This window comes from Salvelinus fontinalis, chromosome 2, assembly GCF_029448725.1.
Source record: "Salvelinus fontinalis isolate EN_2023a chromosome 2, ASM2944872v1, whole genome shotgun sequence".
Classification (NCBI taxonomy): Eukaryota; Metazoa; Chordata; class Actinopteri; order Salmoniformes; family Salmonidae; genus Salvelinus; species Salvelinus fontinalis.
In genome coordinates, this window is record NC_074666.1 from 79,953,286 (window position 1) to 79,973,888 (window position 20,603).

General features: G+C 41.9%; 1 protein-coding gene across 1 annotated transcript in view; it reads left to right on the top strand.

Moving 5' to 3' along the window:
* Positions 1–847: 847 nt before the first annotated feature.
* LOC129828172 (globoside alpha-1,3-N-acetylgalactosaminyltransferase 1-like) overlaps positions 848–20,603 on the top strand; it is a 29,957-nt gene continuing 10,201 nt past the window's right edge. Inside the window, exon 1 of the mRNA XM_055889462.1 lies at positions 848–1,127. Within this exon, the coding sequence (XP_055745437.1) occupies positions 1,069–1,127 (59 nt within the window). The 5' untranslated portion in view covers positions 848–1,068. The remainder of the gene's footprint in view (positions 1,128–20,603) is intronic.

The window sequence follows — 20,603 nt, forward strand, 5'->3', positions numbered from 1 at the left end:
AACGCTCATTATCGGTTTCAGGTCTATTAGGCCAAGGCCAGAGTGACAACCAACAGTACGGCAGACCCCCAGGGCCAGGACTGAGCAGTCCAGCAGCTAAGGATTGCCTAAATAGGTATCTCCCCTGACGTGGTCATGTTTTCAATACCAACTCCTTTTGTCATACAGTATTCCATATAAGGAATCCAGACCTTATGAAAGTTGCACAGTGTACCCTTAATCTTGTAATAAATTAAATTTAGTGATACATAACTTGACATTTCTGCCATCCATTGTGACATTGTGGGAGGATAACCAACCTTCAAATGAATAGAAATGCATTTATTAGCCGCTATAAATGCTAGGTTACACAGTTTCTTCTGATAACAGTCTCCAGTATCAACATTTCCAAGAAAAAAAAAACAGGGAGAATCTGTAGACATAGTCTTTGCCAGAATTCAGCCAACCTTCACAAGACCATAACACATACAATTATGTCCCCTTTTGTGTGTTTTACAACTCCAGAAGAATACTGAAGTGCAAGATATTCAGTTTAACTAGTTTATAGTACCTTCTATGGATGGTCTTAAACTGCAGTAATTTATGTCTGAGATTATATGAACAGAAGCAACACAGACAGCAGTTGCCTCTGTTCATCTCTCCCGTGCTGGCCTTCACACGCCTGTCTGCGCACTCCGTGTTGTCCGTGTGTTCCTAAATCCAGCCTCCTGCTAACCCCACCCTGCTTCTGCGTATGACAAAGAGGCGTGCCTGAACGTGTAAATGAAGGGGTGAGGGGAGGGGAGTTATTTGAGAATCAACCAAAGAGAACGAAAAAAGGAAAGAGCCAAAGGAGGAAGCACAGCCACAACATCAACCACTCCCTCATTATAGGCTACACAAAATACACACACACACACACATTTTGCCTGTCCCACCAGTTTAAACTGATATCAAACATATTTTACAGGGTCCTAAATCCAGACAAGGATTGATTTACATGACTGGTGATCGATTTATCTACTGTCGTACTTGTGACCAGCATTAATAGGATCAACTAAATCCTTTTGTGACAATATTGGAGGAACAATGCGCTTTATTAAGCCATATGTTCTGCTTTTCATTGCTGGAATAATCTTCCTTCTGGGGTATGTAAACCATTTTGACATTACTTCCTTTTTATGTGATTAAATTAAAGGCTTTTGTGATAGATTTTCATATTAGTTTCTAAGAGCTCTGAGATGTCATTTTTTAGATATATTTCTTGAATGTGAGTATGTTCTAATCTGTTAAGGGTTGGATGGATTTAAGAAATTAGATTTAATCAAGATTTAAGATATAACATACCTCTTGAAAACTACAATTACATGAATTATTTATCAATATCTGGTGTTGAAATATACTATCAGCATTGACTAAAATGTAGTTCTCTTTTCTTTATTTTTTATTTGTGAATGTATTATAATAGTAGCAGTAACCGTAGCCAATGTATTAGGCCATTTCTTCACCCTATACAACAATAATATGATATATTTTATTGATTTTGTGTTGTATGCACATATGATCTCATCTTGAAGGAAGTTTACATCAAACATTTCATGTCATTTTCTAATTTGATCACTCTGTTGTCACAGATCATTTTTCTGTGCTGCAGGAAATTCAAATGAGACTCGTCATTTACATCAATTCAATGACAACAAGCAATTCTCATTCTCGCTCACTCGCTCAAGACAACGTAGTTCAACTTAATGAAACCAGTTCTAACACCTTCATAACACATTTATTCATTATCATTCATAAGTATTTTTCCAAATAAAAGCCCATCATTACAGAACTACAATAGGAGGGGACAATGTTATGTCTGTTGTTATGAGTAACTTATTCATAAGACATATTCACCATAGTGCTCCTTATTCATAAGACATATTCACCATAGTGCTCCTTATTCATAAGACATATTCACCATAGTGCTCCTGACAAAACCGTCATGTTGTTAGAGATGTGATATCTTCCTTTGAAAAACAATCCGGAGGATTTGATTGAAATTTCAATCTTTTTCAAGTCAACCTGAAGCCTATTTATAGTGCTCAAGCTCTGATTTCTAAGTGTAGAAAATAGCTATGTGTTTTCACACGTGAGCACTGGGTGTAGGTAATCGGTAAATGAGTGTGGCATTTGGAATGGCAGTGTTTTCAAAACGAAACACAAGACCTGTTAGTTTTGAATGATGTGTCTAATGTAGAGAACTGTGTTTAGTGTTTTGCAAAAAGTGTGTTTTACAAATGCAAACTGAGTGTAAAGCAGATAATGTGCTTGCTGTTTTACAGACTTGGGCTAAAGGTTAGGTACATGAGATAATGGTTTCACTGAGTGTGCCTCAAGTATCACTATTAGTGTGTAAGCTAATGTAAAAAACAAAGTTAGTTACTAGCAGTTTCTGGCCGTTTTACAATAACTTACTGACAGATGGTTGTCAGTTAGGTATCAGTTCTGTTGCTGGAGTTTAAAACCATCTAAACTATCTCATTGTAAACAGGCCATACAGATCCTATCTGATATCACCGTCACAGTAAGGAAAAACGTGGCTAGGGACTGGGCGGTGGGAGATTCAATAAATCAACTAAGTAGCTTGTGACACTTAGGCTTATACGCCACATCAAAACAAATCAACGTTTATATGCACTGGATACAGCATAAACAAACTTAAAACGATTGAAGCAACTGTTTGCATCAGCTTTTTGAGTATTTCCAACATGAGGTATTTTTTATGTATAATATACTTTGCTTTTAGGGTTTCATTAACAATATATTAAGTGCTAACTACTTACAGCATCTCAAATTGGTTAGATTTAACTTGATCATTTACAGAACTGTTATTGTAAATTGGATCTCAATTTACTCTGGATAATTTACTCAAAATTTGTTGTTTGATGCAACAACACCTACATGGGAATATGCATAAAAGTAACAAACATCAGAGGACCTTTGAAACTTCACTTTCATTGCAGATTTTCTATTTTAATTGCAATGTGTTTCTGCAAGAGAAAACAACTGGCAAAATAATTACGTTTCAGTGGCAAAGTCAACATAAGGGAAATGATCACTTTTCAACCTCAGTTGTCCTCTAGCAGCTTCCCAAAAATCAACATATGTGAAAACGTCATGCGTTATAAAAAAAAATACATGGTTTTAATGAATGTTAATGTTGTAATAATATTCATGTGATTTTAAGCAAATATGAGCAGGCAAATTTAGGCCTGATACCAACGCATCAACAACAAAAGCATCCAAGATGGCGTAGCAGTCGGGCGTCTTGTGTTCGTCTAATCGTGTCCCGTGTATATATCTTTTTACATCTTCTTCGCATATATTTTTTAAAATATTTTTTAAACCCGCCTCACCCGATGTGGTATGGATCTGCAATTTTCTTTACTTTAGAACCGGAATCCCCAAAAGACAGCTAGCTAGTAATCAGCTAGCCACTGCTAGCGGTCATCAGCTAACCTTTAGCCCGGACAACTCCTGTCAGTCTCCACAGCGCGATTCAACCCAGAGCATATCGGACTTCTTCTATTCCATATCTCCGGACTCCTACTGCAAGCTCGGAACCTTTTCACCTGGATTATCGCAGCTAACTTGCTGCTATCCGAGTGGCTACTCCTGGCTAATGTCGCTGTCCCGAAGCAAGCACCAATTAGCCTGGAGCTAGCCTATGCTAGCCCCATCTCCCAGCTAGATGAAGATTATCATCACCCACTCCTTGGGCTACAATACCTATTTTGCCAATTGGCCTGGACCCCTTTTACTGCCGATACGGAGCCCCGCCGATTCATCACGACTGGACTATCGACGTAATCCGCCCGAGGGGGTTTTAAAACAAGCTCCTCCGTCGCTACGTCTCCTGAATGACCATCTGCTAGCCGCGGCTCGCTAGCTGTCTAGAGCATATCGGACTGTTAGCTGAAGAGGTCCATCAGCCAATTTCTTGGGCTGCTATACCTATTTTGCCATTTGGCCTGGACCCTTTTACTACACGGAGCCCTGCTGAGCCATCATGACTGGTCTGCCGACGTAACCTCACGAGGGGGCTACAACAGACTTCTTCCGCTGCGACGTCCCTCTAAGGCCCTTCTGATAGCCTACTAACCCCGGTCCGCTAGCTGTCTGAATCATCTTGTCTCCAGCCTGACTAGCTACCCACTGGACCTCTATGATCACTCGGCTACGCATGCCTCTCCCTAATTTCAATAAGCCTTGTCCATTGCTGTTTTGGTTAGTGATTATTGCCTTATTTCACTGTAGAGCCCCAAGCCCTGCTCAATATGCCTTAGCTAAACCTTTTGTTCCACCTCCCACACATGTGGTGACCTCACCTGCTTTAAATGGTGTCTCTAGAGACAACACCTCTTTCATCGTCACTCACTGCCTAGGTTTACCTCCACTGTATTCACATCCTACCATACATTTGTCTGTACATTATGCCTTGAATCTTTTCTACCACGCCCAGAAACCTGCTCCTTTTACTCTCTGTTCCGAACGCACTAGACAACCAGTTCTTATAGCCTTTAGCCATACCCTTATCCTACTCTGTTCCTCTATTGATGTAGAGGTTTATCCAGGCCCTGCAGTGCCTAGATCCACTCCCATTCCCCAGGCGTTCTCATTTGTTGACTTCTGTAACCGTGAAAGCCTTGGTTTCATGCATGTTAACATTAGAAGCCTCCTCCCTAAGTTTGTTTTATTCACTGGTTTAGCACACTCTGCCAACCCGGATGTCCTAGCCGTGTCTGAATCCAGGCTTAGGAAGGCCACCAGCAACCCTGAAATGTCTATCTCTAACTATAACACTTTCCGACAAGATAGAACTGCCAAAGGGGGCAGAGTTGCAATCCACTGCAGAGATAGCCTGCAGAGTTCTGTCTTACTATCCAGGTCTGTGCCCAAACAATTTGAGCTTCTACTTTTAAAAATCCACCTTTCCAGAAACAAGTCTCTCACCGCTGCCGCTTGCTATAGACCACCTTCTGCTCCCAGCTGTGCCCTGGACACCATATGTTAATTGATTGCCCCCCATCTATCTTCAGAGCTCGTGCTGTTAGGTGACCTAAACTGGGACATGCTTAACACCCCGGCCATCCTACAATCTAAGCTTTATAGCCACATTGCAAGCGGTACCGGAGTGCCAAGTCTAGGACAAAAAGGCTTCTCAACAGTTTTTACCTCCAAGCCATAAGACTGCTGAACAGGTAATCACTATTTGCATTGTCTATTTGCATTGTCTGCCCCCCCAACACCTATTTTTACACTGCTGCTACTACTCTCTGTTTTTCATATATGCATAGTCACTTTAACTATACAATCATGTACATACTACCTCAATTGGGTTGACCAACCAGTGCTCCTGCACATTGGCTAACCGGGCTATCTGCATTGTGTTCCACCCACCACCCGCCAACCCCTCTTTTACGCTACTGCTACTCTGTTCATCATATATGCATAGTCCCTTTAACCATATCTACATGAACATATTTCCTCAAATCAGCTTGACTAACCGGTGTCTGTATGTAGCCTCACTACTTTTATTACCTCACTACTGTATATAGCCTGTCTTTTTACTGTTGTTTAATTCTTTACCTACCTATTGTTCACCTAATACATTTTTTGCACTATTGGTTAGAGCCTGTAAGTAAGCATTTCACTGTAAGGTCTACATCTGTTGTATTCAGCGCACGTGAAAAATAAACTTTGATTTGATTTGATGCCCTCAATCTCACAAAAATTATCAATGAACCTACCAGGTCCAACCCCAAATCCGTAAACAAGAGCACCCTCATAGATATCATCCTAACCAACCTGCCCTCCAAATACACCTCTGCTGTCTTTAACCAGGATCTCAGCGATCACTGCCTCATTACCTGCGTCTGTAATGGGTCTGCGGTCAAACGACCACCCCTCATCACTGTCAAACGCTCCCTAAAACACTTCAGCGAGCAGGCATTTCTAATCGACCTGGCCCAGGCATCCTGGAAGGATATTAACCTTATTCCATCAGTAGAGGACGCCTGGTTGTTCTTTAAAAAGTGCTTTCCTCACCATTTTAAATAAGCATGCCCCATTAAAAAAAAAAAAGTAGAACCAGGAACAGATATAGCCCTTGGTTCACTCCAGACCTGACTGCACATGACCAGCACAAAAGCATCCTGTGGCGTACTATATTGGCATCGAATAGCCCCCACGATATGCAACTTCTCAGGGAAGTTAGGAACCAATATACACAGGCAGCTTGAAAAGCAAAGTCTAGCCTTTTCAAACAGAAATTTGCATCCTGTAGCACAAACTCCAAAACGTTCTGGGACACTGTAGAAAAAGTCCATGGCGAAAAAGAGTACCTCCTCCCAGCTGCCCACTGCACTGAGGCTAGGAAACGCTGTCACAGCCAATAAATCCACGATGATTGAGAATTTCAATAAGCATTTTTCAACGGCTGGCTATGCTTTCCACCTGGCTACCCCTGTCAACAGCCCTGCATCCCTCACAGCAACTTGCCCAAAAATGTCCCCCATTGCCCAAGCCTTTCTTCTTCACCCAAATCCAGATAGTTGATGTTCTGAAAGAGCTGCAAAATCTGGACCCCTACAAATCAGCTGGGATAGACAATCTGGACCCTCTCTTTCTAAAATGATTTAATTAGCCGAAATTAGTGCAACCACTATTACTAGCATGTTCAACCTCTCTTTCGTATCGTCTGAGATCCCCAACGATTGGAATGCTGCCGCAGTCATCCCTCTCTTCAAAGGGGTAGACACTCTACACCCAAATTGCTACAGACCTATATCTATCCTACCCTGCCTTTCTAAGGTCTTTGAACGCCAAGTTAAACAGATCACCGACCATTTCGAATCCCACCGTACCTTCTCCGCTATGCAATCCGGTTCCCGAGCTGTTCATGGGTGCACCTCAGCCACACTCAAGGTCCTAAACAATATCATAACCGCCATCGATAAGCGACAATACTGTGCAGCTGTATTTATCGACCTGGCCAAGGCTTTCGACTCTGTCAATCACCACATTCTTATCGTCAGACTCAACAGCCTTGGTTTCTCAAACGACTGCCTCGCCTGGTTCACCAACTACTTCTTAGACAGAGTTCAGTGTGTCAAATCGGAGTGCCTGTTGTCCGGACCTCTGGCACTCTCTATGGGGGTGCCACAGGGTTCAATTCTCAGGCCGACTCTTTTCTCTGTATATATCAATGATGTCGCTCTTGCTGCTGGTGATTCTCTCATCCAACTCTACGCAGACGACACCATTCTGTATACTTCTGGCCCTTCTTTGGACACTGTCTTAACTAACCTCCAGACGAGCTTCAATGCCATACAACTCTCCTTCCGTGGCCTCAACTGCTCTTAAATGCAAGTTAAACTAAATGCATGCTCTTCAACCGATCGCTGCCCGCACCTGCCCGTCCGTCCAGTATCACTACTCTGGACGGTACTGACTTATGTATTTGTAGTTGTCCACATATTCTAGGTGTCTGGTTAGACTCTAAACTCTCCTTCCATACTCACATTAAGCATCTCCAATCTAAAATTAAATCTAGAATCAGCTTCCTATTTCGCAACAAAGCATCCTTCACTCATGCTGCCAAACATAACCTGGTAAAACTGACTATCCTACCGATCCTTGACTTCGGCAATGTCATTTACAAAATAGCCTCCAACACTCTACTTAGACTGCATCCAATTTGCTATCACAGTGCCATCCGTTTTGTCACCAAAGCCCCATACACTACCCACCACTGTGACCTGTATGCTCTCGTTTGCTGGCCCTCGCTTCATATTTGTCGCCAAACCCACTGGCTCCAGGTCCCCTTTGCTAGGTAAAGCCCCGCCTTATTTCAGCTCACTGGTCACCATAGCAGCACCCACTCATAGCACGCGCACCAGAAGGTCTATTTCACTGGTCACCCCCAAAGCCATTTCCTCCTTTGGCCGCCTTTCCTTCCAGTTCTCTGCTGCCAATGACTGGAACGAATTGCAAATATCACTGAAGCTGGAGACTAATTTCTCCCTCACTAAATTCAAGCACCAGCTGTCAGAGCAGCTCGCAGATCACTGCACCTGTACATAGCCCATCTGTAAATAGCCCATTCAAATACCTCATCCTCATGCTGTTATTATTATTTCTTCTATTTTTTGCTCCTTTGCACCCCAGTATCTTTTTGCACATCTATCACTCCAGTGTTTACTTGCTAAATTGTAATTATTTTGCCACTATGGCCTATTTATTGCCTTACCTCATTTGCACACACTGTATATATACTTTTTCTATTGTGTTGACTGTGTTTGTTTATTCCATGTGTAACTGTTGTTGTTTGTGTCGCGCTGCTTTGCTTTTTCTTGGCCAGGTCGCAGTTGTAAATGAGAACTTGTTCTTAACTAGCCTACCTGGTTAAATAAAGGTGAAATAATTTTTTTTTTTTTAAATCACCCAAACTGGACACTGCACTTGTGGAGAACTGAGAAGATTGGACAGCTGTTATCAATCTGATAATTACACCTTGCCTCCCTAGGTTGTAGTTACACCATTTGTGTATACCAACCAAATCCTCTCAGATCTTCACAAGTGCTTAGGGTTTAGGGGACGATTTGGGATAGGGCCTTTGTAGCCTTTCCTGCCCATTTGGTTCAACAACCTCCTCAAGTAGAACAGTATTGGAGTGTACTGGTTTAGCTTCTCCATGAAGGTGGATTGAAAGCAGATCAATCAATTTAATTCATTTATAAATCCCATTTACATCAGCTGATGTCACAGAGTGTGATACAGAAACCCAGCCTAAAACTCCAAACAGCAGGTAATGCAGATATAGAAACATGGTGGCTAGGAAAAACTCGCTAAAGGCAGGAACCTAGGAAGAAACCTAGAGAGGAAACAGGCTCGGAGGGGTGGCCAGTCCTCTTCTGGTTATGCTGGGTTGAGATTATAACAGTACATGGCCAAGATGTTCAAACGTTCATAGATGACCAACAGGGTCAAATAATAATAATAATCACCGCGGTTGTAGAGGGTGCAACAGGTCAGCACCTCAGGAGTAAATGTCAGTTGGCTTTTCATAGCTGAGCATTCAGAGTTAGAGACAGCAGGTGCGGTAGAGAGAGAGAGAGAGAGAGTCGAAAACAGCAGGTCCCGGACAAGATAGCACGTCTGGTGAACAGGTCAGGTTTACATAGCCACAGTCAAAACAGTTGAAACTGGAGCAGCAGCACAACCAGGTGGACTGGGGACAGCAAAGAGTCATCAGGCCAGGTAGTCATGAGGCAAGTTCCCAGGACTCAGGTCCTCTGGGAGGGGAGGCAGAGAGAATTAGAGGGAACATACTTAAATTCACACAAGATATGAGATAAGACAGGAGAAATACTCCACATAATAGACTGACCCTAGCACCCCGACACAAACTATTGCAGCATAAATACTGGAGGCTGAGACAGGAGGGGTCGGGAGACACTGTGACCCTGTACGACGATACCCCCGGACAGGCCCAACCAGGCAAGATATAACCCCACCCAGTTTGCCAAAGCACAGTCCCCACACCACTAGAGGGATATCTTCAAAGATGGTTCTGATCCTTCTAAAAATTCACCCAAATTGCCAAATGATATATACAGTTGAAGTCAGAAGTTTACATACACCTTAGCCAAATATATTTAAACTCAGTTTTTCACAATTCCTGACATTTAATCCAAGTAAATATTCCCTGTCTTAGGTCAGTTAGGATCGCCATTTTATTTTAAGAATGTGAAATGTCAGAATAGTAGTAGAGAGAATTATTGATTTTAGTTTATATTTATTTCATCACATTCCCAGTGGGTCAGAAGTTCATATACACCCAATTAGTATGTGGTAGCATTGCCTTTAAAATGGGTTAACTTGGGTCAAATGTTTTGGGTAGCCTTCTACAACCTTCCCACAATAAGTTGGGTGAATTTTGGCCCGTTCCTCTTGACTGAGCTGGTGTAACTGAGTCAGTTTTGTAGGCATCCTTTCTCACAGACGCTTCTTCAGTTCTGCCCCTCAGATTTTCTATGGGATTGAGGTCAGGGCTTTGCGATGGCCACACCTTGACCTTGTTGTCCTTAAGTCAGTTCACCACAACTTTGGAAGTATGCTTGGGGTCATTGTCCATTTGGAAGACCCTTTTGCGACCAAGCTTTAAACTTCCTTACTGATGTCTTGAGATTTTGCTTCAATATTTCGACAATTTTCCTTGCTAATGATGCCAATCAATTTTGTGAAGTGCACCAGTCCCTCCTGCAGCAAAGCACCCCCACAACATGATGCTGCCACCCCTGTGCTTCACGGTTGGGATGGTGTTCTTCTGTTTGCAAGCCTCACCCTTTTTCCTCCAAACATAACGATGGTCATTATGGCCAAACAGTTCTATTTTTGATTCATCAGACCAGAGGACATTTCTCCAAAAAGTACTATCCTTGTCCACATGTTCAGTTGCAAACCGTAGTCTAGCTTTTTTAATGGCGGTTTTTGAGCAGTGGCTTCTTCCTTGCTGAGCGGCTTTTCAGGTTATGTCGATGTAGGACTCGTTTTAATGTGGATATAGATACCTTTGTATCTGTTTCCTCCAGCATCTTCACAATGTCCTTTGCTGTTGTTCTGGGATGGATTTGCATTTTCCACACCAAAGTACATTCATCTCTAGGAGACAGAATGCGTCTCCTTCCTGAGTGGTATGACGGCTGCGTGGTCCCATGGTGTTTATACTTGAGTACTATTGATTGTACAGATGAATGTGGTACCTTCAGGCGTTTGGAAATTGCTCCCAAGGATGAACCAGATGTGGAGGTCGAAAAATTTTAATCTGAGGTCTTGGCTGATTTAATTTTCCCATTATAAGAGGCACTGAGGTTGAAGGTAGGCCTTAAAATACATCTGCAGCTACACCGCCAATTGACTCAAATGGTGTCAATTAGCCTATCAGAAGCTTCTAAAGCCATTAAATAATTTTATGGAATTTTCCAAGCTGTTTAAAGGCACAGTCAACTTAGTGTATATAAACTTCTGACCCACTGGAATTGTGATACAGTGAATTATAAGGGAAATAATCTGTTTGTAAAACAATTGTTGAAAAGAATTGCTAGTGTCATGCACAAAGTAGATGTCCTAACCGACTTGCCAAAACTATAGTTTGTTAACAAGAACTTTGTGGAGTGGTTGATGAACAAGTTTTAATGATTCCAACCTAAGTGTATGTAAACTTCCAACTTCAACTGTATATCATGAATAAGAGGTCAAATAGTGGTGAGATTTGAAAAGATTAAAAAAACACAACAGATATTGTTAAGCAGACAAAATGAGGCACCACAATTACCCTTCTGCAGGAAAAGTCCTCTTAGTAAACTCAACAGTATTTTAGATAAATAAATAAATAAGTAAACTTTGCATTAAACATAACACTTTGTAATAAGCATTGAACACTTTTCTGCTGCCCAAAACATTTGAAATACTCAAGTAGTGCTGATTCAAAACAATGCACACTGACTTGACTGAGAAATACCAGTAAACGGCAAACACAGAACATCACATCTGATTAAAGTCTTAGATCACCTAGGCAAAAAGCACATTCAACATTTTACACTTGCCATTTAGGCCAGGGTTCCCACAAAAAACATCCTCTCCACCTTAAAAGTATATTTCAGTTCTTTGGGATTGCTTAGTTTGTGTTGTGGAAAGAACAGTTGCTTTCCCCAGTAACATGGACTCTTTACAACATGACTAAACGTTGTTGCTCCTTGTTTTAGCAAGTTGTTGCAGCAAAAAGGGATCATGAAATATACTCACCCGGACAATGGCTTACCAAATCAAAATAGAACACACTGACTTGACTACAGAAATATCAGCAAAAGTAAACAGAGAACTGATAGAGTCTTTGATTTGAGTCGGCGGTTGCCTTGGTAAAAGCTGCACCTTCAATATTACATCCTTGCCAATTAGGCCAGAGTTTTCCAACCACCAGAGTTTACTCCTGGGCCTTGGCTTAACAAGTAAAATAAAAAATCCCCAAGCACATGGGGTGGGGTAGATGGTTTTGGGAACCCCTGATTTAGGCAAGTATTTTCAAATCAAATCCAATTTTATTTGTCTCATGCGCAAAATACAACCTTTCACCTTACAGTGAAATGCTTACTTACAAACCCCTAACCAACAGTGCAGTTAAAAAAACAGATAAGAATAAGAGATAAAAGTAACAAGTAATTAAAGAGCAGCAGTAACAAATAACAATATATGGAGGGGGGTGTCAGTACAGAGTCAATGTGCGGGGACACCGGTTATTTGAGGTAGTATGTACATGTAGGTAGAGTTAATTAAAGTGACCATGCATAGATGACAACAGAGAGTGGCAGTGGTGAGGAGACGGGGGGGGGGGGGGGGGGGGGGGGGGGGGGGGGTCAATGCAAATAGTCTGGGTAGCCATTTGACTAAATGTTCAGGAGTCTTATGGCCTGGGGGTAGAAGCTGTTTAGAAGTCTCTCGGCCCTAGACTGGGCGTTCCGGTACCGCTTACCGTGCGGTAGCAGAGGGAACAGACTAGGGTGGCTGGAGTCTTTGACAATTTTTAGGGCCTTCCTCTGACACGGCCTGGCATAGAGGTCCTGGATGGCAGGAAGCTTGGCCCCAGTGATGTACTGGGCCGTACGCACTACCCTCTGTAGTGTCTTGGGGTCGGAGGCAGAGCAGTTGCCATACCAGGCAGTGATGTAACCAGACAGGATGCTCGCGATGGTGCAGCTGTAGAACCTTTTGAGGATCTGAGGACCCCTGACAAATCTTTTCAGTCTCCTGAGGGGGAATATGCCCGCTTCACGACTGTCTGGTGTGCTTGGACCATGTTAGTTTGTTGGTGATGTGGACACCAAGGAACTTGAAGCTCTCAACCTGCTCCACTGCAGCCCCGTCGATGAGAATGGGGACGTGCTCGGTCCTCTTTTTCCTATAGTCCACAATCATCTCCTTTGTCTTGATCACGTTGAGAGAGAGGTTGTTGTCCTGGCACCACACGGCCAGATCTGACCTCCTCCCTATAGGCTGTCTCATTGCTGTCGGTGATCAGGCTGTTGTGTCATCTGCAAATTTAATGATGGTGTTGGAGTTGTGCCTGGCCGGGCAGTCATGAGTGAACAGGGACAACAGGGGGGGGGGGGGGGGGGGGTGAGCACACACCCATGAAGGGCACCCTGTGTTGAGGATCAGCGTGGCGGATGTGTTGTGACCTACCCTTACCACTTGGGGGCAGCCCGTCAGGAAGTTCAGGATCCAGTTGCAGAGGGAGGTGTTTAGTCCCAGGGTCCTTAGCTTATTGATGAGTTGAGGGCACTATGGTGTTGAACGCTGAGCTGTAGTCAATGAATAGCATTCTCACATAGGTGTTCCTTTTGTCTAGGTGGTAAAGGGCAGTGTGGAGTGCAATAGAGTTTGCATCATTTGTGGATCTGTTGGGGTATGCAGATTGGAGTGGGTCTAGGGTTTCTGGGATGGTGGTATTGATGTGAGCCATGTATGCAAATTGGAATGGGTCTAGGGTTTCTGTGATGATGGTGTTGATGTGAGCCATGACCAGCTTTTCAAAGTGCTTCATTGCTACAGACGTGAGTGCTACTGGTCGGTAGTCATTTAGGCACGTTACCTTAGTGTTCTTGGGCACAGGCACTACAGCGGTCTACTTAAAACATGTTGGTATTACAGACTCAAACAGGGAGAGGTTGAAAATGTCAGTGAAGACACTTGCCAGTTGTTCAGCGCATGCTCTCAGTACACATCCTTGTAATATGTCTGTCTCTGCGGCCTTGTGAATGTTGACCTGTCTAAAGGTCTTAGTCACATCGGCTGCAGAGAGCGTGATCACAGTCTACCGGTACAGCTGGTGCTCTCATGCAGGTTTCAGTGTTATTTGCCTCAAAGCGAATATAGAAGCAGTTTAGCTCGTCTGGTAAGCTTGTGTCACTGGGCAGCTCTCGGCTGTGCTTCCCCTTGTAGTCTAATGGTTTGCAAGCCCTGCCACACCCGACGAGCGTCAGAGACGGTGTAGTACTACTCGATATTAGTCCTGTATTGATGCTTAGCATTTTTTATGGTTCGTTAGAGGGCATAGTGGGATTTCTTATAAGCTTCCGGGTTAGAGTCCCGCTCCTTGAAAGCAGCAGCTCTTTCCTTTAGCTCAGTGCGGATGATGCCTGTAATCCATGGCTTCTGGTTGGAGATAAAATATATGTCAATTTAATGAGGCAAACACTTTTTTTCATGCATGTTTCTCTGATCAAATAGCCTAACCTTAATGGCTCCCAATCAACAACAACAACAATGTGCTGTTATGTTAACAAACAACATATCCTGAAAACAGTACAGGTCAAAGTTTAATGGACAATCACAACTGTTGTTCAGGAGTTTTACCCCATTGTCATGATCACCAGTTTCAAGTTTGTTTCTATCAATTATGGACAAGCTGATCTTGGCAAAAAATAAAAAATACTTCTGCATTTCCCGCAGTGTAAACACATTGCAAATAGGCTCACGATAACTAATGATAAAGTCGGGTAGCTGATATTCAAAGTTTAAATAGCCAAATTGATATGTCACAGGAATCAGGACTAATAATTCCAATGCAACCGCCTGTTTTACAAATGGTGGGCCTACCGCGTGGATCGGCATTCATAAAATTCCATTGTGGGCTGACATGGTAAGCTACAACCCAGTAAGCACGAGCCAACGTCTTTTGAACGTCTTTTTTTGGTCCTTTCCAGACATCATATTTTTTTGTGTTTTACAAACGATAGGCTTACAAAGTAGATGGCCATGCATAAAATTCCTTTTCAGGCAACACTGTAGGCTACACCTCAGTAAGCATGGACCAACACCAAAGCCTCTGGATGTCTTTTCTTGGTGTGGTCTAGACCTGCCTTTATTTGGCCCAAATAGACGTTTTTAAAATTACGTATTTTAACTTTTATTCATGTTAAAATGGCGCTCATTCGTGTTAAGATGGCGCCGGTAGACAGGGCAGCTCTGCTTCCAGCTCCTAAGCAACTTTGCATTTTTTTTGTGTGTGTTATTTCTTACATTATTAACATAGTACGTTTTTTTATTTCATTACATACAGCTGGAAATAACATAAGGATATCAGAGCGGTGCAACTCACCAGCATTCCAACCAGAAATTGGACTTCCCCATATTGGATCCTTTGGTCGTAGCCCACAAGGCAATTGAACTTATCCCAGAGGCTGCTCCAAGATGCCGCCGGTGTAGAAGAGGCATTCGGAGTGTACTTCTAGTCTGACGCAGGAGGCGTGCACATCATCCACTGTGTCGAGTACCTTACTCGCTAACTGTAACATACTCTGTTACATGGAATCATGGCTCTCTCTCCGGATATACTGTCCCCTTCCATACAGACAGCTGGATTTTCAGTACATCGTGCAGACAGGAATAAAGAACCCCATAGGAAGAAGAAAGGCGGACAAGGCCCTCCCCCGTCTTCCTTCGGCAAATCATATCACGACTCCATTATCCTTCACCCGTCTTATAGGCAGAAACTCAAACAGGAAGTACCCGTGCTAAGGTCTATTCAATGCTGGTCTGAACAATCAAAATCCATGCTTCAAGATATATTTGATCATGCGGACTGGGATATGTTCCGGGTTACCTCTGAGAATAACATTGACGTATACACTGACACAGTGACTGAGTTCATCAGGAAGTGTATAGTGGATGTTGTTCCCTCTGTGACTATTCCTACCCAAATCAAAAACTGTGGACAGATAACAGCATTCGCACAAAATTGAAAGCGCCGCAAACCACCGCTTTTAACCACGGCAAGGTGACTGGGAATATGGTTGAATGCAAACAGTGCAGTTACGTCAATCAAACAGGCAAAATGTCAGTTCAGAGACAAAATGGAGTCGCAATTCAACAAAACGTATCACTTACCTTTGATGATCTTCAGATGCTTGCACTCACAAGACTCCATGTTACACCATAAATGTTTGTTTTGTTCGATAAAGTCCCTCTTTATGTCCAAAAACCTCAGTTTTGTTGGTGCGTTTTGTTCAGTAATCCATTGGCACAAAGCGCGGTCACAGCAGGCAGACGAAAAATCTAAAAAGTACCATAAAAGTTTGTAGAAACATGTCAAACGATGTTTATAATCAATCCTCAGGTTGTTTTTGTCATAAATAATCGTTCATATTTCAACCGGACAATAGATTCGTCAATAGAAAAGAAAAACAAGAAAGGCACACTCCCGGTCAGGCGCAGGCTAATCTCTGGAAATTTCCACTGTCCACTCATTGAAGGTGGTGTTTCTCCCTAATTTTTCAGAGTAAAAGCCTGAAACTATGCCTAAAGACTGGCCACATGTAGTGGAAGCCATAGGGATCGTGAACTGAGTCATAAGTCTTTGTATGGTGGCTAGGCTTTCAATGGAAAACAGCCATTTCAAAATAATAGCATTTCCTGGATGGATTTTCCTTGCCATATCAGTTCTGTTATACTCAGACATTATTTTAACAGTTTTGGAAACTTTAGAGTGTTTTCTATCCAATACTACCATGCATATGCATATCCTAGCTTCTGGACCTGAGTAAAAGGCAGTTGACATAGGGCACCATATTCATCCAAACTACTCAATACTGCCCCCGGTCCCAGAAAGGTTAATGGAAAGTCATGTTTTTCTACAGACTCCAGGAAGAAACCAACGGCAGTTGATGCTTGTTGTTAGTTGCTGCACCGAGATACATGATCTATAGAATATTGGGTATTACAAAAAAATAAACACATGTATACAAAAACAGCTGTGCTGTTGTATAATTCAAACCCATTATGAATAGCAAGCATTGGATTATCCACGTTGAGTCAATCAAACATGACCAACTTCAAACACCATGGGAGATCAATCGGTTACCTTTCTTGAGAAGCAGTCTGTCACAAAATCTGTTGAAAGACCATTTTAGACAGTTTTATATACTTGCCAAATCTATACAGCCATCATGCAGTGAAATATACAGAGGCAGCATTGTATGGGCTATGAGTTATAGGACTAAATGTGTACCCCTAAGCTGAATGGGGTCTAAGCTTACCTGATCAACTTGTGGTTGGTGTCCACGTGTATGAGGGAAAGAGGACCGAGTATGTTCATCTGACAACACCTCCAAGTCATGTCATTCTTTCCTGCAGCATCGACATGATGCATTGAGTCCCACAATTGCATCCACTGGACTTGGTGACCCAGTGCTTTCAGATGTCCTCTCACCATACTAATTGTGGTGAACTTGTCTTGAATGTGGCCACCAGATTGTCCAGCTCCTCGTCTGTATGTTCCCCTCACGCGATTCCGTATTCCTGCATTCTGCGTTGGACAGTTTGTATTGAGATGCCAATCATTTGTTAGGTTAGATTACTTGTTGGTTATTACTGCATTGTCGGAACTAGAAGCACAAGCATTTCGCTACACTCGCATTAACATCTGCTAACCATGTGTATGTGACAAATAAAATGTGATTTGATTTGGGCAATGTAAGGTACAGGCAGATCCATTTCAAATCAGCTGTCGAAGATGCTGTTCTGACAATAAGTTTAGGACGTCCCATTTCACCATCAACAACTCATCAACAAAAATTGATGGGGCACATCTTTCTTCCATTTCAGCATTGACTAGGTTACACAGTTTGGAGAGACCCTGCAAGTCTACTTAATTTGCTAGTGAGCTGATAAATATAATCTCATTGGTGCAGACAAACTGTAAGTAATCAAGATCCAGGGCAGGCGGCAGGCTTTGCATGGCTTACTGCAATCTGTATAGGAGCCTCTCCATAATGTGCCTCCCTATCGCCTGTGAGGACATATGAAAATTGTAATTTGACCAGTTGGTAGGCAAGTTTGGGTCTTGGCTTCAGGTATTGTTAGGCGAATAGCTATTTAGGATTGTCGCTGGTTTATCTCACTCTCTCTCACACACACATTCACTCAGGGCAAACCTTTCACTATGGCTGGCAGTGGCTAGCTGTGACGTTACAGGCATACAGTTTTGCGATTCATTCCATTTCGCTATCTAGTCTGACTCCATAGCCAGCCAACTAAGCTAATGTACTTAAAAATTGTCAGTCACGGGTCAATAATGTAAGGATATTAGAAGCGTATCCATCTAGTACATTTAATGACAAATCATGTAACTACTTTGGTAAACATACGAATGACCTGTTGCCCAAAGTTCGGCGCAGGTGTTGGTAACTGGTACGCCATGTTCAGAACATGCGGCCACTGTGGGAAAGATTTGGCGTGTAGTGGTGACGTCAGAACTTCTGGTTACGTAGCCAATAGAAAAAAAAGCCTGTATATCATGTATCATGATTGGGTTAAGATGAACCGTCACTCTAAAACTAGTGGACCAATGGAGACTCATTGTCTTCCCCTCGCTTTAAACCCTTCATGATAAAGAAAGAAGCCAAAACTCACAATCCAAAAAACTGCCAATGAAAGCAAAGATATGAGTAGCGTAACCGAAAGGTAGTAAATGCAGGCAAGAGCATAGGCAAAATGGGTTAAATAGGATTGGTTGTTGGGAAAGCTTAACTGAAAAGATTTCAATTGTTTTTTTCAATATCAATTATTTCACCCTTTCACAAAAATATGTTAACATTTTTAACTTGATTTTTCATGTTTACAATTTATTTTATTTTAAATTCAATACATATGGCGTGAAATTGTCCCCATACTACACCCCTCTCCGGTCATGTGAAATCCAAAGATTAGGACCTAAAGAGTTTACTTCAATTGACTGATTTCCTTCTAATCAAATGTTATTGTTCACATATTTAGCAGATGTTATGGCAGTTGTAGAAAAATGCTTGTAACTGTTATATGAACTGTAACCCAGTAAAATCTTTGAAATTGTTGCATGTTGCTTTTATATTTTAGTTCAGTACATTTAAGAAACCAATACAATTTAAATGAATTATGCTAATTAGTTAATGCATTGGAAACGCGTCTGCTCTTACAGTTGTTAAGCTGCAAGTTCAGTGAGTGAGGTGGTAAGGTACTCAGTGATACACTGCACATCAACAAAGTGAGGTAAGTATATTTATAGCTCTATGACTGGCAGGAACACTAACAACGCTTAGACTAGCCAATACCTTCACCCCCCAACACGACAGATACAGTATAGTTCCTTGCTGGCCCACAATGAGGAACTGTTCAGGGAGGCTTGTAAACGAAACCACCTTGACGCAAGGAAAATTTGGACTAAAGTGTGAAAAAGGATATATATAAGATGGTACAGTATGTTTCCATCCTGTATTTTACAGTTTCCAATAATGTTACTGTAATAATTTTTATCATTGTTTTTACAGTTACACACAACTGGCTGCCTGTAAGTTATTGTAATCTTCTTATGGTAATTGTAATGAATGAATTACTTTAAGGGGAGATGGAGTTTTGTTTTTTAATGTAATTGCATAAGATTGGTGCAAGCAAGTTGGCTGCTAGCAAATGTGTTTACATATTTCAGAATATCATTGAATTCCAGTTTGGAAGCTTTTGTTAAGCCTCTAGAAAGGAAAGTCATAAAATACAAAATGTTGGTCTTAAACTCTTCCAAACTGGCAGTGACTACAGTGCAAAACAGACCAATAGGACATGGCAAATACTCAACCATTAAAGGTTTGAAACTTGCTGGAACTCCATTCTATCCCCTATACACATTTAACTTAGCCTCTTACAAGGCACACTTCACAACATGTTAATGAGTCAGAAACAACAATACTAACGACAGTAAGTACACAAACTGCTTCTGCAACAGAAATCCCCAATCACGCTTTAAGGTGATGTCATAGCGATGTTGGCTAGCTAAGCTTTCGCTCAGAAACACGTCATCAGTCGTCTTGTGCCGAACTGCACATGTGAAGGCCATCAAATCAAAGGCACTCCTTCAATATCAAGTTGTTTTTGACGAAAATGTGTCAGTTTGTGACTTTCACGTGGTTGGAGTAATAACTATATAAGACATTGGCTCTAATCTACTGCAGGCTGTGCCTTTAGGTTGAGAAAATGAACAACTAACGAATCATTTTTCACTTCTCTCATTGAACACGGTTACATGCACACAATAATACGATTACTGTGGATAGTCATATTAATATAATAGATTGATTAAAATGTTTACATGCTTTGCAAGAAGAACAATATTCCTAGTAATCCTACTCAGATGGATACATCTAAAATCATGCTACTGATGGGCCTTTTGATAAATGCAGAAAATCGCCAATCAAAATAAATGCAGTGACTATATAATTTTTTTGGAAGACTATTTGATTTTGAGTTCGGACATGTGAAAACTACTTCTAAAGATGCATACTTTCAGTTTTTCCAAGGTTTGCGCAAACATTGCTGCCACATATGCAGATAAATACAGTACACCGCTGGAACGCTGATTAAATGTCCTCATCATTTGAAAGATTGCTCAGAAAACCCAGGTGTTTTAATAGGCACATGCTTACTTCGATTATGACCTTACACCTATTAAGATAAGCAGAGTAAGGTGTTTACATATAGTACAGTCAAAGGTT